This window comes from Neoarius graeffei, chromosome 13, assembly GCF_027579695.1.
Source record: "Neoarius graeffei isolate fNeoGra1 chromosome 13, fNeoGra1.pri, whole genome shotgun sequence".
Classification (NCBI taxonomy): Eukaryota; Metazoa; Chordata; class Actinopteri; order Siluriformes; family Ariidae; genus Neoarius; species Neoarius graeffei.
The window spans coordinates 13,633,034-13,660,505 of NC_083581.1; the positions used below are offsets into that span (position 1 = coordinate 13,633,034).

At 39.3% G+C, this 27,472-nt stretch overlaps 1 protein-coding gene across 2 annotated transcripts in view; it reads right to left on the reverse strand.

Moving 5' to 3' along the window:
• The window catches only part of egfl6 (EGF-like-domain, multiple 6), a 35,541-nt gene extending 8,901 nt beyond the window's left edge, over positions 1–26,640 (reverse strand). For both annotated transcript variants that reach the window (XM_060937278.1, XM_060937277.1), the window contains exons 1-8: positions 26,430–26,640; positions 19,379–19,485; positions 17,290–17,382; positions 16,660–16,779; positions 16,403–16,522; positions 15,892–16,026; positions 14,538–14,660; positions 1,767–1,832 (exon numbers count right to left, since the gene is read on the reverse strand). In XM_060937278.1, coding sequence (XP_060793261.1) covers positions 1,767–1,832; positions 14,538–14,660; positions 15,892–16,026; positions 16,403–16,522; positions 16,660–16,779; positions 17,290–17,382; positions 19,379–19,485; positions 26,430–26,500 — 835 coding nt within the window. In that variant the 5' untranslated portion in view covers positions 26,501–26,640. The remainder of the gene's footprint in view (positions 1–1,766; positions 1,833–14,537; positions 14,661–15,891; positions 16,027–16,402; positions 16,523–16,659; positions 16,780–17,289; positions 17,383–19,378; positions 19,486–26,429) is intronic.
• Between the last annotated feature and the right edge of the window lie 832 nt (positions 26,641–27,472).

Here is a 27,472-nt window from a genome sequence, read left to right on the forward strand (position 1 = left end):
TTCATTGTTATTATATTAAAATTGAAGACAAGAATATTATTTCAGATTTTTCACTCTGAGCTCTCTCATGCCTGATACATGAATCCCATAACCTATAGTAATTGATAGAATAATATCAACAATTCAAAAACTCTTTAATTGTATAAAATTCAAATGGTTTGCAATTAATTGGGATCCACTGTTTTTATCATTTCAACCGCGCATCATACCCTCGTCCAATTGAAAAGGTTGTTCACGCACTTTTCTCCCCCATGAGAATTTTGAAAAGTTGGCGAGTATGTGGATGATCAAACACACTCAGAGTTTTTCCTCCCATACCCCATGCACTTTTACAACATTTGGAATTGTGACCATCTGTGAACATGCTCTGCTGTAGCAGGACTACAAGGAGAACTTCACTGCATGATATATCGTAAATATTTCAGATAGTCCTGTTAAGCCATGTCCAAAAAAAAAAAAAAAAAAAGCACCAGTGCTATTTAGGCAAATCGGAATATGTGCTAAACTGAACCAATATTTTTACACTCCAGTTTCTGTTAACAAAATTCACCAGAATTGGAATACATGTTGATGCATGCTTGTAGTCTCACATATGGAGGGGGAAAAAAATCACACCTGAGAGAAACGCTGAAATGCACAGTTGGTACAACATGCCACACTGAAAAGCAAAACCTTCAATGCATTGCTCTTACATTACTTGAAGTCTTCAGTCTTCAGTTTAAAATTAAAATCAATATAGGATTGCTTTTTAACAATCAAATGCTGTGAATGTGATTCACCCTTGCACTGCATTACACTTTCATCACTGTGTTGAGGCAGTGCTACCCTGAAATGCAACCACTGTCCAATCACAGCCCTAAGCTCTTGTATCTGGTACTGAATCTTATCTATAGTTTTGAGGAAGAGCCAGAGCTAAAAATCTCTAAGGGTAAATCACAGTGAGCCTTGGGTCTGCACACTGTCAGCACAAGATAGGGCAATTTCATCTAATCTCCACCCACACACATGGCCACTATGTAGCAGCTAAGTGCATTTTTGGTGTAGACTGAAAAGGAATAAGATGTGATCTCATTATCATACCAAATCAATGTCTAGGACATAACATGGGAAATTATATGAAGATATGAAAGCTGGACAGATCTGTCATAAAGATCATGAGGAACTGTGTTAAACTGTGAGGAGGAAAAAGTTCCAAATGTTCTAATGCAATGTTTTCATGCTAACACAGCAATGTGAAGCACATGCGGAAAAGCCAGCGGCTAATAGCAGGCACAAGGCAGTCAGTACTTGCATTTGTTCACTGAGTTAAAATAACATTTTAAAAACATCCTCATCAACTTCCTCTTGTCATGAAATCAGCTGTAACATTGAGTCTCTGTTTTGGTTTTGTTGCTCCAATTTCCAACATTACTTTTCTTTGCTAGTTAGCTAACATACTAGCATGCTACAATACAGTCTGTAGTTAATCATACTAGCTAGATAAATGGATGGAAATTGGCAAACAGTTAATGAAGAAATACAGTAATACACTTCATATCTCATTAGCTGATAGAACATCGTTACTTCACCCTGCTGGTTAGTTAGTGAGCTGATACAACTCATGAAGGGAAGCTGATGAGAGTGTATTAAAATAAAACTACTGAAATGCACATTCTCATTTTTAACCACAACACAAGATTAATGTGTTAATATATTTATGGTTTAAAGAATTAATCCACACAGCGAATGGGCTTTTTACAGGCAAACCTCAGATGAAAACATCTCACCGTTATGAAATTCATCTGCACTGCCTCTATCAGTGTCCCAGGAGCTGCTGTGATAAAAGGGCTTTACTACAGGAAACACAAAAAAATGAAATTTTTTACGCACAACACTGCTTTCCTTCTGCCTTCCAATGTCTAGACAACAAGATAAAACTGATTTTGCAGATGGTTGAAACATTAAAACAAATTCTCTTAAGGAAAACAGCTATTTGGTACAGGAGCAGACATTTATCCAGGTGTTTTTCCAATCGCACACTTCCCAACCAGAGGCTCTTAAAAGAGGAAAAACAGCTTCTCATCAGACTCTTGATGAATTATGGAGCCTCAGTAAAGTGAATTATTTACAATGAAACAGAACATCACCATCCACCTTAAGTTAGATGGGGAATGTGTTTCAATAATAGAACAAGTCAAATTTTTTTGTGGTTGTCATGAACGGTTTTGCACTCGGGTTTCCGTCGGTGGGGGGTTTATAGCATCAACGAAGCTGACTTTGTTAGGACTGTTAATGTTATAGTCATGTTGTCTGTTGTTGCCCGGATGGGGATGGGTTCCCTTTTGAGTCTGGTTCCTCTCAAGGTTTCTTCCTCGTGTCATCTGAGGGAGTTTTTCCTTGCCACAGGCGTGCTCATTGGGGATAGATTGGGGATAAAATTAGCTCATATTTTAAGTCGTTCAAATTCTGTAAAGCTGCTTTGTCACAATAAAAAAAAAAAAAACAATGTGCACCTTTACAGTGGTAGGCTAACCCCCCAAAAATCCAAAAGTCAAGTCAAGTTTATTTGTATAGTGCTTTTAACAATAAACATTGTTGCAAAGCAGCTTTACAGAATTTGGCTTTATGGAAGAGTGGCCAGAAAAAAAGTCATTGCTTAAGAAAACACGTTTGGAGTTTGCCCAACAGCATGTGGCAGACTCCCCAAACACATGGAAGAAGATTCTCTGGTCAAATGAGACAAAAATTGAACTTTTTGGCCATCAGGGGAAACACCATGTGTGGCGCAAACCCAACACCCTGAGAACACCATCCCTACAATGAAGCATGATGGTGGCAGCATCATGCTGTGGGAATGTTTTTCATCTGCAGGGACAGGAAAGCTGGTCAGGACTGAAGGAAAGATGGATGACACTAAATACAGGGCAATTCTGGAGGAAACCCTGTTTGAGTCAGCCAGAGGTTTGAGACTGGGACGAAAGTTCACAATCTAGCAGGACAATGACCCTAAACATACTGCTAAAGCTACACTGGAGTGGTTTAAAGGGAAACATTTAAATGTCTTGGAATGGCCTAGTCAAAGCCCAGACCTCAATCCAATTGAGAACCTGTGGCATGACTTGAAGATTGCTGTACACCAATGCAACCCCTCTAACTTGAAGGAGTTGGAGCAGTTTTGCCTTGAGGAATGGGCAAAATTCCCAGTGGCTAGATGTGCTAAGCTAATAGAGATATACCCCAAGAGACTTGCAGCTGTAATTGTAATTTGTAATTGTATTTTATATATATATCAGGGCTTTACATTAGCACCTGCCCACCCGCCAAATGCGGGTAAAATTCAGCTTTGGCGGGTAATGACTTTAGTCCCGCTAGCCACTTTGGTGGGTGGTTTATTCTGTGGCATGACAATATATTTTAATTGTGGTTTTCTCTGAAGGCATCTGATGTAATAAACGCATTGCAATGTGATATTACGTGCCTACAACTCCCATGAGCACCTGCATAAACATTGTGATACAACATGTTAGAATTATTTAGAACGTTCGTTAACGTCTCAGATAAAATCAATGATACGGTAACCTGCGGTTAATGAACAAAGCAACAAAGTTGCTGACGACTGACAAGCGGCATATAGCTGGAGTTTCAAACCCTGCTGTTCAGGAAAAAAGGGGCAGAGATGAGCAGGGCCGGAGCAGCATTTTAAAATCACCGAGGTCCGTGATGCGCAAAGCGTGCACCAAAAAATGTTCGACATATTTAAATGAGAGGGGTGAATTACACGTCACACAAGAGATCTATTCCTGAAATTACTTTTAATGGTGTTTGAACTGAATATTATCAGTTTTGAAAAAAATCATGTATGTGGCAAGAGTAAGAATAATTTAAGCTTGTTTAATGGTTTGATCTGGCCCAAGCAATGAGGACAAAAGATACCTTAACCATGTAGCCTATGTAACTAAGATACATTTACACTTACACACAAAAAAAAAAAATTCTGGGAAAAAAATCAGTATACACCACCATGTTTTAGGCAAAGTTATCCAAGGCAAACATAAGTTTAAACTTTCCACTCTATTGCTTTGGCTTATTGAATGATTTATTTTTAAAATCTCAAACAAGGTAGGCTACAACTGCGCTGCTTCGAAAATGTAAATTTAACAGCTTCATGAAAGTGCACTGATGATTACCATGGAAACCCTGTGTCTCCTGCACTGCGTTCCTCCCCCGAGTCGCGCACTCATTTGTTTTTGTGTTCTTGGTCTCAGAGCCGTGTGCACGAAACAGACACAGAAGACAGAATCAACGTTTAACATAATTAACAATGCACTTTTTACGGAGACATTTTAATGTTCTTTATTTTTTTATCCAGTTGAATCTCTCTCTCTCTCTCTCTCTCTCTCTCTCTCTCAGGATCCCTCGTAATCGAGTAGGATTGTCTAATCAAGTTCACTTATGCACCCGCTGGTGGCTTACAAGCCCTATTCTGGAGGTGCACATTTTGCCGCATATGGAGCAGGTGTTAAAAGCAGACTGTGGCCGACAAGGGGCACATTCATCATGCTCCTTGCGGTGCTGGCACTTTGCTTCCGCCTTGCGATGGCGCTCCTGCTCAAAGAGCACCGCAACCTCCCTGACCGAGGCTCGCCAACCATCTCTGTCGCATGCCAAGTCTTCCCAGGCCGGCAGACTGATGTTACACACTTTGAGATTTGCTTTGAGATTGTCCTTGAAATGCTTTTGTTGTCCCCCTTGTGATCTAGTGCCTGATCTCAGCTCCCCATAGAAAGTTTTGGGAGGCGCGAGTCATCTAGTCTGACCACATGGCCAGTCCATTGTAGTTGGTTTTTCATTATTAAGGCCTCAATGCTGGTACAGTGCGCTTCATCAAGAATGCTGTTATTGGTCCGTCGATCCTGCCAGGTCACACCCAGGATCCGTCGCAGACAGCGCTGATGATATTTTTTGAGGTAGTTGAGGTGTTTCCTGTCCAAGGCTCCGAGCTGTATAAAAGGGAGGGTAGCACAACAGCCTTGTAAACAAGGAGTTTAGTGTCTTTCTTTAGCACTCTTCAAACACTTTCTCACGCAGCCTACCGAAGGCATAGCTTGCGGCTCTTAGATGGTGTATGATTTCAGCGTCGATGTCAGCTTTTGTTGACAGAACACTACCTAGATAGGAGAAGCTATGAATGTTCTTGAGCGTGGACCCACTGATACTCAGTAAAGAATATTAGTAAAGAACCTCTGTCTTCTTCACATTTACAGAGGCCAAGGCTCTCATACGCGTGCGTGAAAGCACCCAGAATGGGTTGGAGTTGAACTTCTGATGTAGCGCAAATGCAATTATCATCTGCGTACTGTAGCTCGATAAGTGAGGTTATAGCAGTCTTAGTTCTTGCCTTCAGCCTTCGAAGATTAAACAGCCCCCCGTCCATTCTATAGACGACCTCTACACCGTCGGGTTAGTCTGTCTTGTATTAGATGGAAAATGGCAGATATGAAGATGGAGAAAAGAGTAGGTGCGATTACACAGCCTTGTTTTATGCCAGTTCGTACTTTGAAGGCCTCACTGTCACCTCAGCTGCTGAGAACTCTGGCGGGCATGCCATCATGAAGGAGTCTGAGGATAGTGATGAACTTCTCAGGGCAGCTGTATTTAGCCAGAATTCACCACAGAGCTATTCGATTGACGGAGTCAAATGCCTTTGTCAGATCTATAAAGGCCATATAAAGTGGTTGACGCTGCTCCCGACATTTGTCTTGCAACTGCCGGGCAGTGAAGATCATGTCTGTTGTTCCTCTGTAAGGACAGAATCCATATTGAGACTCTGGTAGAAAGCCTTCAGCATGCGGGACTAGACGATTGGCGAGGATTCTGGCGATGATCTTTCCAGGAATAGCAAGGAGGGAAATGCAACGATAGTTCCCACAGTTGGATTTATCTCCTTTCTTGAAAATCTTAACTATGTCCACATCCTGAAGGTCTGATGTTATTTCCTCCGTCTGCCAGATAAGAAGAATGAGTTGGTGAAGACGCAGAGCAAGTTCATCACCTCCGTGCTTAGAAATCTCTGCAGGTATGCCATCAACACCCGGGGCCTTGCCGTTTTTCATTTGACTGATCGATGATTTTGTCTCACCCAGACTGGGTTCTGCCCCTACTGTAGCTCAGCATTCATTGGTGACTGCAGAATCTTATCAAAGATGGATTCGTCCACTGAGGAGTCGCGGTTCAGAAGATCCTGGAAGTGATGTTTCCCCCGCTGATTGATGCTCTCTGTATCTTTCAAAAGGCTTCCATCTTTGTCTTTAATGGGCGTCTCATCACATGTGCTAGGTCCAAAAATGGTTCTGGTAGGACTGAAAAAGCCACGAGTATCCCCTCTGTCAGCAAGATCTTGAAGCTGCTTTGCCTTGGCGGCCCACCACTGATCTTTCATACGGTGAATCCGCCTTTGGACCTCAGCCCGTATGTTGTGATAGGCAATGCGTTTAGCTTCATTAGTAGAATCATTTTGCCAGGTGCAAAAGGCCTTCCTCTTCCCGGATATAAGTTCTTCAATGGCGTGATCGTTTTCGCCAAACCAGTCCTGATGTTTCCTAGTTCTGTAGCCAATAGAGGCTTCACTGCTTGACAGAATGGCTGCTTTCAAAGCCTCCCAGTATTCCTCAACACTATCACCATGGACGGACGAGAGAGACTGGTTTAGAGCAAGCTGCAGTTTTTCATGCAGCACAGGGTCTTTTAACCTTTCAACATCCAGTCGCCTTTTTAGTTGTTTTGTTGTATGCTGTCTCCTTCGGTGAAGCTTTAGAGCGACGATTGAGCGTACAAGTCGATGGTCAGTCCAGCAGTCGTCTGCACTAATGATTGATTTGGTGATTTTGACATCTTTCAGGTCATGTGCTCGAACAGTGACATAGTCAATCAGATGCCAGTGCATAGATCTTGGGTGTTGCCAAGTAGTTTTGAATTTATTCTTTTGGCAGAACAGGGTGTTGGTGATTACAAGCTGGTATTCCGCACACAGGGTGAGCAAGAGAACTCCATTAGAGTTGCATTTCCCCACTCCTTCTTTGCCAGTTATCCCTTTCCAGAGTTCGTGTTCTCTTCCAACCCTTGCATTGAAGTCACCAAGAATAATGATCTTGTCATCTTTATGAGTGCTTGCTAAGATGTTATCAAGTGTTGAGTAGAAGGTTTCCTTCATCTCCTCCTCAGCGTCAAGGGTTGGAGCATATGCACAGATGACAGTAGCATATTGATTTCTATCGAGAGAGATGCATTGCCATGATACGCTCATTAACGCCATGAGGGAGTGAGGTAAGATGCTGAGTCAATTCACTCCTGATTGCAAATCCAACACCGTGCATTCATGGCTGGCCTTCCAGTCTGCCTTGCCAATAGAAGGTTTACCCTCCCCCATGCTCAGTCGGCTGTCCAGCTCCGGCTCTCCGGGGTTTCTTGAAGGGCAGCAATGTCAACCCGGAAACACTTCAGTTCGAGGGAGACTAAGGCTGTTCTTCTTTCAGGGCGATCAGTGTGTTGATTATCCAGGAGCGTTCGTACGTTCCAAGTTGCAAAGTATAATCTATAAGTATTTCGATCGCTAGGATGGTGATCCTGCTGGATGCAGTATTCCAGCCAAGAGTAGGTGGAACAGGCTATTTTTAGGGCACCTTTTCTAGCCCCCTCCCCATCATGGGGTGAGCAGAGCGGATCCTAAAAAGGGCTGCTCAGTCACAGAGAACGCTGCCGGGACACTCTTCTGTTCCTAAATCCAAGAGTGAGATGACTGAATCAGAACTCTGCCGCCTATCGTGCCGGTTTGAAACTAGGGACTTCCAGATCTCACTAATCCTGTCCCCGTCGCCTCTCGCCGATCGCCAAACGACTTGTGCGGGCTTGCAAAGTGATCCTTTAATAGACGCCTTGTGCGTGAAATCTTTTAACGTGGGAGTACTAGTGCACAGCAGTAAACACACGGTGCCTATGCAGGAAGTGGTCCAAATCCAATGGCAGGGAAAAACCCCGATGATCGGGGATCCAGTTTCTGCGGCACTACCACCAGCGTGATGAGATTTTTTGGGGGGGTTTACTCCCCTAGATCCGCTGAGTTCCGCAAGAAAAAACCAGGGGCAGCACATGGAGCCACTGTGGATGGTCTTCGGCATGGGAGAGGCTGGTTGGTGTGGCCCCTTGCTGATGTCGAGTTGGCCAATGTGTTACGCATCCCATGCCGCTGGATATGGGGGGACCAATCTGGGATGCCAAATTGACAACGGCCAGCCAGAGAGGTACTACCCCCCAGGGATCCTTGCCCCCAATATTCAGTTGAATATTTAGCATACAAATGTATATTCAGCTCTTAAACATGACCGAGGTCTGGACCACAGGGGCCTCAGAGTTGGCTGCGGCCATGGAGATGAACAAGACACTAATAGGAAGATAAGACAGTTCAATGACAAATGGAAGTTCAGGCGAGATTGGCTAGTTCATAGCAAAACCGAAAATACCATGTACTGCGAAGACTGTAGAAAGTCTGGCAAAGACAGGCACCAGTAATTTTAAACTCAAAACTATCCACGAAAAGTAAAATGCACACATCGGTACTATAACATCAAAACTGGCGAAGACGGCTGGTTCACTACAGGACAGCATTGCTTTCAAGTCCCTGGCTGTCATGAAGTCGGCTGAGCTGGAGAGGATGAAGCTGCTGTTTAGAAATGTTCACGCGATTGTAAAGAAGTTGATCTCATCCCAGCTATCAACTTATGGCATGCTGGAAGCCTCAGGTCACGAAGACCATTTTTCATGGACCATTCCGACTCATCTGATGATTAGATTAGATAAAACTTTATTGATCCCTTTGGGCAGGTTCTCTCAGGAAATTAAGAAAATGCAAGCAAGGGGGCAGTTGCTGTTTTGGAGAATGTGGGCATTGATCCCACTACCTCTTACATGCTAAGCAAGCACTCTACCACTTAAGCTAATTCCCCTGAATGTAATGAGAACATTTAATGTCTCTCTCTACACATGTTCACATACACACTATTAATAGATAATACATAATATACATAATAATACTTGATAATACACAATACTTGCATATCAAAACATCAAATGTTTTTCAATGATAAATGTTTTGAATTGAACTTTTATTATTATAATCAGTTCAGTTGTACTAAATGTTATTTTTCATATTATACGACAGGCACGTGCACACATAGGGCTTTAGGGGTGCTTGAGCCCCTGCCCTTTTTGCCTCGAATTAAATGTTGCCCTTTTAAAATAATAATAATAATAATAATAAATAATACAGTCCTAGGGCGGCACGGTGGTGTAGTGGTTAGCGCTGTCGCCTCACAGCAAGAAGGTCCTGGGTTCGAGCCCCGGGGCCGGCGAGGGCCTTTCTGTGCGGAGTTTGCATGTTCTCCCCGTGTCCGCGTGGGTTTCCTCTGGGTGCTCCGGTTTCCCCCACAGTCCAAAGACATGCAGGTTAGGTTAACTGGTGACTCTAAATTGACCGTAGGTGTGAATGGTTGTCTGTGTCTATGTGTCAGCCCTGTGATGACCTGGCGACTTGTCCAGGGTGTACCCTGCCTTTCGCCCATAGTCAGCTGGGATAGGCTCCAGCTTGCCTGTGACCCTGTAGAAGGATAAAGCGGCTAGAGATAATGAGATGAGATGAGAATACAGTCCTGTTAGAAGTTTAAAACAACGGCGGTACAAAAACTCCGCGGCAATCTACCAATTTTCTTGTAATCCAGGGTGGTTATGTGCGCTGAGCCGCCACTTCTCTGTCCATTGCTGCTCCGCTCGAGCGCGGCCAGAGAGAGGGCGTGCACGGCCAGAGAGAGGGCGCGCGTGGACGGGAGTGAGCGGGAAGAAGCCGCTGCGCGCGCTGCCACAATGATAACAGAGGAGACGTGACAGTGAGGCAGCTTGAACATGTGAGTTATGGTCTAACAGTTAGCCCTTTCAAACTGTATGCACATCACATTTGGGCGTTTGTAGGGCTACTGACATTTGGGCGAGTAATTTAAGTCTCTGTAGTTTAATAATCTGCTTGTTAACTGACGTGACCTGACCTGTTACTGTTCACAATCGATTGCCTTGGCCGACCCTTTTCACTCACGTGACCTTCGTAAACGCGACTGCCATTTTGGACATGAAGAAATAACGGTTTATGGCACAGACCCTTTCGGTTCTCGCTCATCTAGTTGCTACAATGACTGCTTAGACTGCAACAATAATACCTAACACACATTTAAGTATCCGTCGTAAAGACATGAAACTCATCGAGTGACGAGTGTGTTCATTGATAAGCTAATCCATCACACTGCCCTGGCGCTGTGTACAGTTTACCTTCTATGGTTTGTGCACTCACTATTTGCCATTACTTTCTCCAACCCAGTGTTCGAACTATGCCGATATTTTCGGGGGGGGTCCCCTTTTTTTCCCTTGGGGGGGGTGCTTGCGCTTGTCTCAGAGCGCGGATCTCCAAACACATGAGAAGCCTATCTTACGCACATATCACGCGAACTCCACACCTCCACACACGCATCGCATCTGAAGTCATAACTCATCAGGGGAAATCGTGTCCGTATTGGCATGTTCAAAAAACAACCTCGCGTCAACAATGATACCACACGCAAGAAAAAAAAAAACAGTCAGGCTACTCAACACATCTGATCCACAGCAGCACCAAAGCATCACTGGAAATCATGTCAACAACCAATCTTCCATTTCAACACGCGTCAACAAACAAATGGCACCACAAACATGAACGAATCGGTCAGGCTACTGATTCCAAACCCACAGCAGACGAATAATTAAATGCATCTTACCTTAAAGCAGAATCGACCACAAAGGAAGTCTGTTGGCACACTTCCTTTCTACTAGTTTGTGTCCCCAACCTGGCAGCAGCAGTCGTTGTCATATCGGTTTATTTTATCTTTGATGTAAACACAACACTTCGGATATGCAAATGCTTCCCGTTACACACGATTGCTATGTCAATAAACATCATTTTGCCAATATTTTAGAGACCATCTATCTTCTCTGTCGGTCAGCATCTGTCGGGATCCGATAAAATGATAAATCTTGCCTTGTGTGTTGATGGTTACTACATCCAGGTGCGCAACAATATAATGGCATGATGGAAGTCTTGCTGAAAGTAAAAACTTTCTTTGATGGCTATATTCCTTTCGATGCTTCACCGTCGTTCCTCGTTGTTGGCTGTGGTAGACTACTAGTAGTTCATGTCCAAAATGGCGGCCACGTTTGTTGTGACGTCACGTGAAAATGGGGAAGCTTACATTCTCCTCTTGTATATATAACTAGTCATTGACCTCTTCCACAACATGCTCAAATCAAATGTGGGTTATGTTTCAGAAAAAAACAATGTTATGTGTCAGTTGCTATTTTTGCTGGACGTTCCAAGCCTATGATAATGTGAGTGACAATTTTGCTGACACAAAAGAAATGGCAATTGCATATCACTTTCACCAACACAGGACACATAGCTAAGTACTTACCTTCCTATTAGTACGTTAATTTTAATTCTACATTTCCATTTTGGAAAGGACCGGGGGAAAAAAAATCATACACTTGCTGCCCTTTTTCTGACTTTGAGCCCCTGCCCCTCTATAATCCTGTGCACGTCCCTGTTATACGATATTTCATATTGTAAGGGGCTTGAATTTGAGTTCAATAAACAGAATACTCTGTTTATATTTTTGTCTGAATTGGTTGCATGTTTTCATATAGGGAGCTACCTTAACAGCACTGAATACTTGAGTGCTACTGTAGAGATACATTATACGCTGCCATTCATAATTAAATCTAGATCTTCCGAACTTTAACGTATCATGGTGAAGAAAAAACTGCGATTTCCTGGCAACAAAATTGTGGCTAGTGAAAAGGCTGAATGGCTAGTGACTCGGGAAAACCACTAGCCACAGTGGCCGGTGAGCAAAAAAGTTAATGTAAAGCCCTGATTTTATATATATATATATATATATATATATATATATATATATATAGGGCAGATACAAGAAATGATAATACCATTTACACATCAATCTGCTCATGGACACCAGAAAAAAATAGCCATTTGCTAAATCTGGCATATTTTGTCATAAATACTGATATTGATTAATGAGTATTGACCATTAATAACAAGTGACATTTAAGCACAATTGTCATATTACTGCATACCATAAACTATGTACTTGACTGTGTCATGCCAGATGTTTTTAGTGTAATAATGTCTTACATTTTTCAGTAACTTTTTATTCGAGACAAAAATGACAACACATCATGTTGTCATCATGCTACTCCAAAATGACCGACCCAAAACCAGGGCTCTGCCCCTTCTGCTACCTAAACCAGACCACTAAGTCCGAAAAAAGTGCTCTGAGCAGTTTTATTACATCATCCAGGTGTTAACTAGGCAATACCTCTACACTACATCCACTAAAAGTACACCAAGCAGCTAAGGGCTTTTACATGAGTCAGCTTGTTTGGTTCTTGGTAGTTCCCCTGGGCTAAATGTAAGACCTTTTTAACTATCTTTTTTGGCAATGGACTTAATCTCTGAGGTGATACAGTAAGTGCGTCTAAGTGTGTGGACCCCTATATCTTGCTCTGTTGTGAAGAATTTGTAAGGTCTCTCTATCAAAACATGAAATCAGGTTGTGAACCAGCTCAATATATCCATCCATCCATTATCTGTAGCTGCTTATCCTGTTCTACAGGGTCACAGGCAAGCTGGAGCCTATCCCAGCTGACTATGGGCGAGAGGTAGGGTACACCCTGGACAAGTCACCAGGTCATCGCAGGGCTGACACATAGAGACAAATAACCATTCACACTCACATTCACACCTACGGTCAATTTAGCCAGCTCAATATATTGTGCCATTATTGAGAAAATATATTTAGTCATCAAAGCACAGGCACACAGGCACAGATCGAGTCTCTGGGTTGATCATGAGTTTGGGTTATTCTCAGTGTAGGGTTTCACATGTTGACCATGTGGGTTTCCTCTGGTTTCCACCCACCTCCCAAAAACAAACCAGTAGGTAGATTAGCAAAACTAAATTGATCCTCATCTTGTATGTGTGTGTGTGTTGTACTTGCTACATATTGAGGACTGGAGCATTTTTTTTTTTTTACCAGCAGAGTGAGGACATTTTTGGGAAGTGAGGACATTTTGGTTGGTCCTCACTTCTTCAAAGGGATGTTTGAGAGTTAAGAGAGTTTTAGGGTTCAGGCTAGAATTAGGCTTGGGTTAGGGTTAGGGTAGGGGTGGGCTTAGGGATTTAGCTATGATGGTTAGGGTTATGCAGGAGCTAGGTAATTCATTATGTCAATGAGAGTCTCCACAAAGATAGAAGTGCAAGTGTGTGTGTACTGAAAATCATCCATTTTATCTAAACAAATACCTAGCTGGGGCGGCACGGTGGTGTAGTGGTTAGCGCTGTCGCCTCACAGCAAGAAGGTCCTGGGTTCGAGCCCCGGGGCCGGCGAGGGCCTTTCTGTGCGGAGTTTGCATGTTCTCCCCGTGTCCGCGTGGGTTTCCTCCGGGTGCTCTGGTTTCCCCCACAGTCCAAAGACATGCAGGTTAGGTTAACTGGTGACTCTAAATTGACCGTAGGTGTGAATGTGAGTGTGAATGGTTGTCTGTGTCTATGTGTCAGCCCTGTGATGACCTGGCGACTTGTCCAGGGTGTACCCCGCCTTTCGCCCGTAGTCAGCTGGGATAGGCTCCAGCTTGCCTGCGACCCTGTAGAAGGATAAAGCGGCTAGAGATAATGTGATGTGATGTGTGAAATACCTAGCTAATATACTTTTACTATTCAGATTTTCTTACTCTTCTAAATTTCTGATTTAGCTATTTTGTTTATTGAGCCCTGATCAGTACCAGAAAAAAATGGTGGTTAGATTCAGGTGGAGTTTGAGCAAAAATCCGAGACCAAACAAAAGACCGGAAACTCTTCCAAAATGTTAATACATTTTCTACTCTATAAATCCCCCCTTCCTGCTTCAAATTTTTGTAATATATCAGAAACAGAAATTGTTCTGTATGCCGTAGATACACAGTATTTTTACAGAAATTTATCTTGCATTTTCCACCAGCAGTGTTCCAAAAGAAGCCCAATGTAGTGTTCTATTTATTTATTTGTTTGTTTGTTTTACTTCTTCCCAAAAAATAATACCAGCATTATAATGAGGATCCACAGCACTGCATCCCAGTTTCATAGTAGATTTTGATAGCATGTCCTGTGAACTTTTATGATCTACCCATAATCTAACAAACCCAAAAGCTGAAGTAAATTAGATAAAATATTATTAGGTGGCTAATCTTGTCAACTATAAGAACAGTTTCTTGATTTGGGAAGGACATCATTGTTTTGAAGTGTACTTATATTGCTTACTCAGTCACATTAGAGAGAAGCTTTCCAGAAACTTTATACAGTCTGTGCCTTGTAGGATATTGAGTAACAACTCCAAACAGAAAAAAACAAAACAAAAACAAACCATAATTCTCACCTGAACAGTCCAACCCACTGCCACGGAAGCCTTGCTTGCATTTGCACTTGTATGATCCTTCAGTGTTTATACACTCTGCATGACGGCTACATTTATGAGTGTTGGCAAGACACTCATTGATGTCTGAAAGTTTAAGATAAGATAAGATAAGATAAGATAAGATAAGATAAGATAAGATAAGATAAGATAAGATATAAATGGAGAATATTACATTGTGGTTTGAAGGTATGAAGTTTATCTTCGAATGGTGAATGTATATATCATGAGTGAGAGAAGTGAATGAGTATTTTTCAACATGAGAAGATAAACTTCATATCTTCAAACCTCCATGGAATGTTCTTTATATTATATGAACACATCCACCAAAAAAATACACAAGTTAATCAAAAGAATTTTAATTTTGAACCAGTTCACCATTTTGACAATGCAAGTCTAGTCAGCAGGAAAACACTGGGAGTGATGTCATCGGAATGAAATATCAGGAATTATTATACATACAGGACACTTTTTCGATTGAATAAAAACGTGTATTTTATTCCCTTCTAGCAGGTTTCACTTATTTGGTTTGATAGCATGCAATATTGTTAGCATATTGTTTATCCTATATGTATTACGCCATTTTACCCAAAAGAGAATGAGTGTTGTATATGGTTTACGGGACTGCATGGTTGTCAAGACAACATGAGGTCACACATCAGAGACGTAAAACTGTTAACATTAGCGAGTGACTGTGCTTTGTTAAATATGGAAGATTTTGAGAGAATTTTGAAGGAGAAAGAACAGCAAAAAGGAATGTGTATGTATAATAATATTGGCTGGCTTTTTTTCGTGCCATATCAGATATATTCTATTCAGCTAGCATGATATTGAACTTGTCTTTGACTTGTTCAGTATTATGCTAGCTGAATGGAATATATCTGATATACCATTCAATGCCAGCCAATATTATTTAAATATGTAACTCAGATCTGCAATGTATTTCAGATGAAAAATGCGAGTTTTTCAACATGAGAAGATAAATTGCATATCTTCAAGCCAACATGTGATGTTCTTTTTAGTATATAGACACATTCACAGCAAAAAAGTACCCAAATTTATCAAAACAATTCATCAATTTCCTCACAAATGACATATAGAGATTTAGGTCATGATTTTCGTTATTCATGTCCTGGATGTAGCTCGTATGAAAAATACGAAAGGCATATTTCCCAGTAAAACACTCATGTCCGTATAATAAAATATAATAGTTTTCTGCTTAACATTTTGTCCTGGTTTAAAATAATATGACAATGTTTGATTAAATAACAACAGTTAGCTCCTTCTTAACTGTGACAGACAGGGTTTGTTGTTTTACCTATGCAGTCATATTTTCCACTGATGTATTTTAGATCATAACCCGCTTGGCACTTGCAGTAGTAGCTCCCAAAGGTGTTGACACATTCACGGTTGTATGGACACTGGTGCTTTCCGGTTATACACTCATTGATATCTAAATGAAAGAAAACGTTTCAACAGTTATTGCACTGGCAAAAATGAAAAAAAAAACCACATACAGACCATAGAGATGTGAAGAAGTGAAATTCTTGGTGCTTGGCCCCCTAATAATGGACATGTAAAGATGTGCACCATAAAGATTCCTCTGCTTGGCCCCCTAATAATGGTCAACAATGGTTAATTATTATGAGCATTTCTCACACCCAAAGACCAACCTGAAAATTAAATATATATTATACTATGTAGTCTTTTATGCTATATTTAAATGATACATAAAATACATGCATAAGTGCATAAACTGCAGTTGAAAAATATTTGGTGACTCCTATTTTCATTTTTAATATTTTCTTATGTATAAATTTCACACTCACCAACACATGTTTTTCCATCTGAACTGAGTTGTAAACCAGTTGAGGGACAAAGGCAGCGAATTTCCCCCTGAACTTCCTCACATCCATACTGACAATGAGCCAAAGAGCAAGTCCTCGAATCTGTCCAACAACATACCAAATCTAATAGTATACTTTTGCAACTTGAAATCCCAGAAGTCTACTACAGTCAGTAATTGTACACACGTATAGTGAAATGAGAGTATAGGAAATATATAGTAAATTATTTGGGCACTTACTTGCACAAGACCCATCAGGCATTAACATGTATCCATTTAGGCAATAGCACATGTAGCTACCGAAGGTGTTCATACAACGATGCTCACATGGGCGGGGCTTCAACCCACATTCATTTAAATCTGGGGATGTAAACAGTCAGGAATTGATTATTTACAATCTCTAGCTAGTGTCTAAGCTTAAATAATTAAAAAAAAAACACACTTAAAAAAGGTGAGTCCACTCAGACAGTTAACTAACTAGTAATATTATCTAGCTAAATGCCATCATTGGAAATTCTACAAACAGCTTAAGAAGTGAAAAACAATGTAAATATGACTAGTAATCAAGTTAACAGTTTATTTACACTGTAAATGTACTGCTTGGTATGTACTGCAAATGACTGCCAATGCTACATTTTTAGCTAGCTAAATTTAATAATTTAATAATAATGCAAAAGAAGTCATAAATTTAAGTTTATAAATCTAATCTTCAATTAAAAATATGATAGAATAACAAGGACACAGTTAGAAATTGTTAACTGAATGGAACCAGAAAATTATTACTGCTAATCAAAAACTTTTTTTTTTTTTTGTAGCATCAGGTTCAAGGTAAGTTCACTCAAAAAAAAAAAAAAATCCTTGACTACAAACCTTGACTACATGTTATGCCAGTGTATCCCGGAAAACACTTGCACTTATTTGGCCCAGCACACTCTCCATGCTTACATCCAAATTCACACTGAGCTGAAAAAAGAGCTTTCATTATTAGCAAATGGAAAGTTCAGAATGATTTTGAGTCATTTAAATGTCTCGCTACTTATGAACAAATGGTATGCTTGTAAAAGTCACAATTTCTAGAAAATACTTTTAGCTATGTAATTAACCAAGTAGCTAAAAATGTTCACAATCATGAATGAAACAACTTTTAATTTAACTCATTTTGCAGAGTAAGTGATCTTTAACTCAGAGATCTGCAAATGTAATGTTAGCTAAAGTTAGATTTTGCTACAGTACTTTTAGGATTTAGCCCAATGTACTGATTCTTGTAGAGTAGCTATTAACTCATACGCTAACAGCTAATTAACTCATTAGCTCGCTACTAAGAGGGAGTCATAATTTGGAGTTCTCATATCAAGTGACTTTTCTTTGAAACTCTCTACTTAAAGTACATTACAATTTTTAATCCATCCTGTATTTACAAATTTTAACAAATCGTGTAACATCACATTTTACGTACATACAGTGGTGCTTGAAAGTTTGTGAATCCTTTAGAATGTTCTATATTTCTGCATAAATATGACCTAAAACATCATCAGATTTTCACACAAGTCCTAAAAATAGATAAAGAGAACCCAGTTAAACAAATGAGACAAAAATATTATACTTGGTCATTTATTTATTGAGGAAAATGATCCAATATTACATATCTATGGGTGGCAAAAGTATGTGAACCTCTAGGATTCGCAGTTAATTTGAAGGTGAAATTAGAGTCAGGTGTTTTCAATCAATGGGATGACAATCAGGTATGAGTGGGCACTCTGTTTTATTTAAAGAACAGGGATCTATCAAAGTCTGATCTTCACAACACGTTTGTAGAAGTGTATCATGGCATGAACAAAGGAGATTTCTGAGGACCTCAGAAAAAGCATTGTTGATGCTCATCAGGCTGGAAAAGGTTACAAAACCATCTCTAAAGAGTTTGGACTCCACCAATCCACAGTCAGACAGATTGTGTACAAATGGAAGGAAATTCAAGACCATTGTTACCCTCCCCAGGAGTGGTCGACCAACAAAGATCACTCCAAGAGCAGGGTGTGTAATAATCGGCGAGGTTCCAAAGGACCCCAGGGTAACTTCTAAGCAACTGAAGGCCTCTCTCACATTGGCTAATGTTAATGTTCATGAGTCCACCATCAGGAGAACACTGAACAACAATGGCGTGCATGGCAGGGTTGCAAGGAGAAAGCCACTGCTCTCCAAAAAGAACATTGCTGCTCATCTGCAGTTTGCTAAAGATCACGTGGACAAGCCAGAAAGCTATTAGAAAAATGTTTTGTGGACGGATGAGACCAAGATAGAACTTTTTGGTTTAAATGAGAAGTGTTATGTTTGGAGAAAGGAAAACACTGCATTCCAGCATAAGAACCTTATCCCATCTGTGAAACATGGTGGTGGTAGTATCATGGTTTGGGCCTATTTTGCTGCATCTGGGCAAAACAGCAAAATGTTGTGGAAGGACCTGAAGTAAGCAGTTCATGTGAGGAAACCCACCAACATCCCAGAGCTGAAGCTGTTCCATATGGAGGAATGGGCTAAAATTCCTCCAAGCTGGTGTGCAGGACTGATCAATAGTTAACGGAAACATTTAGTTGCAGTTATTGCTGCACAAGGGGGTCACACCAAATACTGAACACAAAGGTTCACATACTTTTGCCACTCACAGATATGTAATATTGGATCATTTCCCTCAATAAATAAATGTCCAAGTATAATATTTTTGTCTCATTTGTTCTCTGGGTTCTCTTTATCTACTTTTAGGACTTGTGTGAAAATCTGATGTTTTAGGTCATATGCAGAAATATAGAAAGTTCTAAAGGTTTCACAAACTTTAAAGCACCACTGTAATTTATTTTCTTGTGCCAATTGAAAACAATAAAATCCCTCTGAGAGATAAAATTAATTGAAGGAAAATGCCAAATTATTTTTAAAACTTATACATTATATTTTATATGTCATATACCTTCACACTGGCCTTTTGTATTTTTCTTCCACCCATGGCAGCACTCCAGACGATTGCCATAGCGACATACACCTTGTAGATTTCCGACAGATACTTGTCTGCTTTGTCTTAGATGCAAACAAACACATACGTTAAGCTTTCTCACAAGTTCTACATTCCAACAAGGACTGTGTGATATTTACACAATATAACTGTTTGAAAACTTTAGCAAAGCTAACTAAACAATAAAAGTGTGCTGAATAGGGCAATGCTTATATTAAGCTAGCTTGGGTTAAAACAGTGCTTAGCAAACAATATGGTTATTAATTACATGATGCACAATGTTGTAATTGTTCAGAAACTATAGCTAAGCTTGCTAGATACACTGTGACCCTGCTATAACGAACTCCTTGAGGGACATCCAAATAGTTGGTTATACCAAAAAGTTCATAATACTGAAATGGACCTACTTTCATACCAAACACTCACTTTTAAGGCCCAGTCACACAGCCGATCACGCATAAATCACGTATAAATCACGTATAAAGTTGGCTTGTGCGTGATTGTCAGTGGAGAAATTGACCATTTTTTTGGGGGGGGGTGTGGTCGAAAATCACCGATTAATTGCGCATGAACTACGTACAAATCACTTACAATCACTTACAAATCACGCACATCAGCGCATAGGGTCAAAAGAGGGACAGTTTCTGGTTTTTTGTCAGTGATTGTCAGTGGATATCAGTGAAATGTACGTGTTACTACAGCGAGACATGCGTGATATGTGCGTTATTCGTCAATGAAAAGTCATCGACGTGCGCGGTAGTGGTAAATTTCTTGCGATCAACCACTAACGGTCCACGCATATGTCGCGCATTGTCCGCGTCAGAACTACGGCAAAGGACGCACGAATTACGTTAAACGGCACACAATCGCGCATACTTGTGCGTGATCAATATTTTTGAGCAGCTCAAAACCTGGAATTGCGCACAAACCCGATTCGTCGAACATCCACTGACAACTACTGATGCTCCACGTCAAAAAAACTTATGAATTACGCACAGCACTGATGAATCGCGCACGACTCAAAATTTATGCGCAATTCATGCGTAAATCGTAAGTTTTGGCTGTGTGACTGGGCCTTTACGTAAAACAAGACCAACGGTGTTTAATTTATATTTACACTTAATTCACTTACATATTTATGAAGTAAAGGAAAAAAGTCACTCTTCAGTAAAGGAAATAAGCCACACTCGCTGTCTTTTGATTGCCATATCTTCTTTCTTTTCAGTCCATCCATGCATGAAGTCTCTGAGATTTTTTTTCTTTAAAAGTTGAAACTGAAATGTTCAGGATACCATATTCTTTAGACAAATTTGTTGCTTTCTCATGTTGTTTTCTAGACGGTCCAGGATAGGTTTGTCTTTGATGGTGTCATGTCCGTGCACAGCAGTGCATCTTGAACTGCTACTCATACATGTGCACAGCACTATTAGGACTAATTACCATGCCCCTATTCTGGATTAGAGCACAATCACAGCGCGCACATAAGGACTCTCATTATACACAGACTTTGTGAAGTACGCTTTATCTTGTGTCTCACAGTACCAAGTCTTTTGTATCACTGTGTTGATATTCTGGTTTCCAACTCTGTTTTGTATTTTGGGTTTTTGTCTCAGCCTTTGATATCCTGTCTGTGCCTCACTTGACCGTTGCCTGTCTCTCGACTCTGATTTTTGATCACTGATTTGGATCTGTTTGCCAGCATGTTTTTAAATAAAATTTTTCCAGTGATTACATCCAACTACTGCCTGTGTTTTCTGACAGACAGAGAGTATCTTACATTTTCGAGTAGCCATGAGAACAGTACTTACAGAGTAAAGACTTGAGTAAAACTGCTTTTAGCTCATAAAATAAAGTCCTTTTAAAGAATTTTTTAAGTCAATGATCACTGTTCTCAATAATTGTTGGTGATCGACACCTAGGCAAGGCTCGTTAAGCCTTTGTTTTATGTCATTAACACTTATTATTAATTTGACTATGGACTTTACTTATTGTTTGTTTTTGGAGGGAAGAGGAGCGCATGGTTCAGTGATGTTTGTTGAAGACTGACTCATTGTCACTAAAGGTGGGAGACACAAATTTAGTTCATCATATGCAAATGTTTATAGTCAAAGAATGTTATAGTGGGGTTGCAGTATACCTAGAAGTGTGCTAATTTTAGCTAGCTAACTACTTAGCTTACCTAGCATTAAAAGCTAACATTAGACTACTATTGTATAATTGACAGCAGGTTTTTGACATAGGGTGTTCAAATTTAAAAGTAAACGCAAGCTCTGTTTATATGTACGTCATTCAAAAACATGATATTGGGTTGGACAATGATTGCATTGAATTTATTACTTTAAAAATAAAACCCAAAACTATTTATTAATTAAATTTTATTCATTAATATATTAATCTTCTTTTTTCAGCTATTCCTGTTAGAGGTCACCACAGTGGATAATGTCCCTCCATCATCTCCTGTCCTCCGTATCTTCTTCTGTAGCACCAACCGTCCTCATGTCCTCCTTCACCACATCCAGAAATCTCTTTGGTCTTCCTCTTTTCCTTCTACCTGGCAACTCCATTTCCAGCATTCTTTTCCCAATACGCCCTGGATCTCTCCTCTGTATGTGTCCAAACCATTCCAATCTCACTTTTCTCACTTTGTCTCCAAACTGTCCTACATGTGCTGTCCTTCTAATATACTCATCTCCCATCCTGTCCAACTTTGTCTTTAATAACTTTAATAATATTAATACAGGGCGGCACGGTGGTGTAGTGGTTAGCGCTGTCGCCTCACAGCAAGAAGGTCCTGGGTTCGAGCCCCGGGGCCGGCGAGGGCCTTTCTGTGCGGAGTTTGCATGTTCTCCCCGTGTCCGCGTGGGTTTCCTCCGGGTGCTCCGGTTTCCCCCACAGTCCAAAGACATGCAGGTTAGGTTAACTGGTGACTCTAAATTGACCGTAGGTGTGAATGTGAGTGTGAATGGTTGTCTGTGTCTATGTGTCAGCCCTGTGATGACCTGGCGACTTGTCCAGGGTGTACCCCGCCTTTCGCCCATAGTCAGCTGGGATAGGCTCCAGCTTGCCTGCGACCCTGTAGAAGGATAAAGTGGCTAGAGATAATGAATGAATGAATGAATGAATGAATATTAATACATAAATATTATGTATTAACATTATTAATAACTAATGTTAATCTATTATTTATTAATTTGTTAATCTGGTATATTTATTTTTTAAAGCTTGAGTTATGTGCCTCCTTCTTTTTTAAACTTTGACTTCAGTTTTATTTGTATAACAGTGGACATTGTCATAAAGCAGCTTTGCTGAAATATATAAATTCCAGATATAAATTTTACCTATATGAATTTATAAATTTATCTCTAATTAATTTGATTAATGTGACTCATGAATAAAGAAAGCCCTGACTTAACTGAATTTATGCTATAATTAAACAGAGTGTGAAACACACACACACACACACACACACACACACACACACACGTTAAGATAAAGAATGACTTCCTGCAAACTCTGGCCATGACATACAGAAGACTTTATTTACAATAAAAGTTTTATGCACATTGAATATTGTGTGTATCAGACATTGTGTGTGGTAGTGGATGCCTGTTTTGTATGTAATGTTGGAATTACAGTAATTACCAGTTTCTGAATTGTAATAATGTGCGCTGTTTGGGAAGTGATGCTCCAACTGGTGATTGAAGTTTTGAATGGTTCAGGATGGGGAAGTGTCGTGTTAAAATTGCGATAATTACAATATGCCAATTCTGTTTGTAAACAGACTCCTGAAATAGCTGCTTGTTAAAAAACACACAAAACATTGACACGCATTTCTCTAAAACACGTTAGTGTCATTTGCCTGTTTGTTGAGGCTAAATGCTAAAAAAGATAAACTACATTATGGTATTAACTCTCCTTACAGTAGCCATTGTTTTTAACTTGGGAAGCTGGGGTTTTGGTTTTATTTGTTTATCACCACGTGTGTGGTGATGAATTATAACTTGTAGTTCCTGCACTGGGCCACATTTGTCTTTTATTATAACTGTGTTTGAATTTTTTTGTAGGCCAAAACAAACTAAAATTTCCTCCCTGATTTACAAAAAACTGGCTTTACTCTGATCCTTTTTTTTAAATGGTTGTGTTTACATTGATAAAAAGTGAACCAACTAGAAATTACAACATGAGTGCACAGGACAGCTGATTTGCATTTAACCACATGCACAAAACTCCATAAAAAGCAAAGAGAGATGAAAATGACAAAATGATGACTAAATGGAGAAAGAGGGGACTCTCCTGCCTTTCATAAGGTGCTATTACTTTTGTTAATTTATGAATTTGTTTTGCATCCTGTTTTCATTCAAGTCATTAATATGAAACAAATGACTTTTACAAAATGTTAATTAAATCACTGTTGAAATAGATGATTTTAAACTTTGATCTGAAGCCAATTAATTGAGATTCACTTTAGTGAGTTTCCTTTTAAGGAAATGTACCGTATGCAAAGTCAGGAGTGAATACAGAATACAGATTCCCCACCCCCCACCCCCAATCCCCCAGTAACTGGGCTTGAAAGTTAAATCCTCCTGTGAACAATTTAAAAAGAATTTGTTTTCATTTGTATCCAGTGCAATAAATGAGGTCCTCAATGTGAATGCAATCTTACACAAAGGTTATGCTTTCAAAATAGTATTTTATTGCCCTTATTACACTTATAAATAGTGTCATTCACCATTTTGAAAAGTGAACAATTCATTTTATGTTAATTTGATTCCTAAGGTAATATCTAAAAAACATTGGCTCAAACTAATGAAGCAATAAACCAGACCTTAAGATGGAGAGGAGGATTTAACACAGGGGGAGGTCAGAGTGTTATAAACAGACCTGGAATGCAACCTTGATTTTGGCTGTGAAGGACTACAAGGAATCCGAGAGCCAAAATAGTGTAAAGAAGAGAATATGAGACACTAACAGGTGGCTATGCTACATTTAGACGTCCGTTGCTCCTGAAATAACATTAAGCCCACAGTTAAAATATGAGCTTAGCATGTCAACAAAGCAACATTGGATTCTCTTGAGAAATTATGTACAGTATGTTGCCTTTCTGTTGTCTTATTAGCATTCATATTAACAGCCAGTGTGAATGGAAGTGATTTATATTCTGCAATAATGTATACAATTGTTCTATGAACAGACTGTAAAGTTATGACAATAACGGTAGTATAACATCAGTAGTGCCTATTAAACACACACACACACACACACACACACACACACACACACATACTAGTATATATATATATATATATATATATATATATATATATATATATATATATGTGTGTGTGTGTGTGTGTGTGTGTGTGTGTGTACACACACGCATATTTCAAGAGAATAATTTAACAGCTCATCACATATCAATTCCTAGCATTAGCATCATCTGTTCTTCCTGAGATAAGCATAAGACTTAAAATTATGAGCAATAAATGTGGGATACTTTAAAGATGCAGAGCTGTGGAAACTGAAAATGCTATATTGCTATTTTGCGAATATTGTGAGTTCTTAGCAGTTAGCATTTGAGCAGTAATTCTTTGTGAGGTAAACTCAAGGCAAAAGTAATGTTAATAAAGTAGAATAAATAAATGTCAATTCACAAAAATTGCTTTTTATCAGTATCTTGGAAAACTTTTTTTAGACATTTAAAGCTTTTGCATTAAATGTTCTTGCTGAAGTACTCTAAACTACAATTTATGGCAGTAAAATGGAGGAAACCATAAACAGAGTGCAAGATAAAAATACATTTTATGGTGTACTTTGATTTTAAAAAAATAATGTATATTGTTTATCAACATAGGCTACTATATTTGGTGTTGCAATTAGTGGCAGCTATTCTTCCTGAAGGGGAAAAAACCTTAAAATGGGGTGAACTTAAAAGATGTAGTGCTGTAGAAATTGCACTGTATTGATCAAGTTAGCGGATAGCATTTGAGCAGTAATTCTTTCTGAGGTAAATTCAAAGAAAAAACAGCATCAATTAATTAAGTAGAACAAATAAATGTTAAAATGTAAAATTATAATAATTTATTTACATCTATATTAGTATATTGTAAAATTGTTAGCCTTAGCATTAATTATTCTTACCAAGGTAGTCTAAAACATAACATTTATCATGATAAAACAGACAAGGTAAACAGAGTTCATGAAATGCATTTTATAGTGGAAAGTTTGATAAAAATGGATGGAACTAGCTTGCTACTGTATTTTATTAAGATCATCTGTTGTTAGCTATTAGCATTTGAGTAGTACTTCTTCCTGAGTTAAATTCAAAGCAAAAGCAGCATGAATTAAGTAAAATAAATGTTAAAATGTAACACTGCATGAATGGAAGCCTTGTATGGTATGTTGTTAATTTACTTCTATATTAGTATGTTGTAAAACTGTTAGACTTAGCATTGATTATTCTTGCTAAGGTAGTTGAAGAAGTAGAAATTATAACACTAAAATCAAGGGAAAGGTAATCAACGTTCGCTAAATATATTTTATAGTGAAACGTTTGATACAAACATGCATTTGCTGTTAGGATTATCAGCAACTATTTTTTTCTGAGGTAAATGTAAACTTGTTTGACAACTTAATTGTTTTCTCTTATTTTTATCTCAGAAAATAAGTGACTAAAAGTGTGACCACATAATGATGCTGTAATTTATTAAATCAGCTGTTTAAAAAAAAGGATAAGACATAATGTTTAGACTGGCCAATTCCTAAAGTGATTTTACTGACTTTATAAGGATAGTAATAAATAAGTCATTGAGGCTATGTGTTATGATAAAGAGCATACATAATGATAGTATAATTAAAAATAAAAATAAATAAATCAACCAGGGCATTCTGGTAGATTGCAGTTCATACATGGATTCATCACACAACTGAATGGTGCATCAGTGTCAGGTTTAATCCATGAACTCTTCAGAAATGCTGAGGAATACTGTTCTAGTTTCTGATGAAAACTTACCTGTAAGCAGTACATGCAGGAAAAATGTACAGCATGAATGCCAGAGAGCCAATCCATGTGCAGGACTTCATGACTAAGATCTCTCTCTCTCTCTCTCTCTCTCTCTCTCTCTCTCTCTGAGTCTTTTGTTCTCTTTTTTCCTCTTCTTTAAGGTTCAGACAAAAGAAATACAACCAGAGTCTCAGACAAACATCTCCAGACTTGTATTGAGATTCTCTCTCTCTCTCTCTCTCTCTCTCTCTCTCTCACACACACACACACACACCACCACCACCACCACCAGACTCAAATTCCAGAGTGCATCTGTTTTTAGGAAGTGGTAGGAGGTCTAAAAAAAGGGGAAGTGTTAATATCTGTGCTTTTTTTTGTACCTGGAATTCCATCCATCCAGGAAGTGGTGATTGATGGGAGTCCTTTTAGCCTAAGGGAGTTTGCCTTCTTTCCCAAAGAAATATGTGGCAAACAGGAATCTGTGACTATAACAGTAACATTTGTATGTTTTTTTTTTCTAACAAGAAAAAGCATTTTAATTTTTTGGAGTTATTTTAATTAATAAGACAAAATAATGATGGATGAAAAGGTTTCTCTGTAACAACCTCCTTATTTTTGTGAGATAAAGACTGTTTGTAGCTGTTACACTGTAAGTGATAACAAGAGCTAACTTGCTTCACAGACATTCCACAACATTAAATGTAACTATAAATGGATAAAACATTGATGCTTTAATAAATATAGAATTGTAATCACTGGCAAGTTGCTCTGGAATAAGAAGAATAAATCACTTCAGGATGTTTGGGCTGCCAACTCTCACGCAATGAGCGTAAGACACACGCATTTGATTGTTTTCACACGCTCACACGCCATACCTCCGATTTCTCACACTAGAAAAAAATCTAGTTTATCTATCTGATCTAAGCTACCCATTGCGTCGCGCTAACCACTTGCGTTTGGTCAATTACGCCTTACGCACGGCTAAACAGGCAGAGAGGTGTTCCCTTCTGTACACACTCCCCTATGGTAGGTGGCGCATCTAATGATGCTGC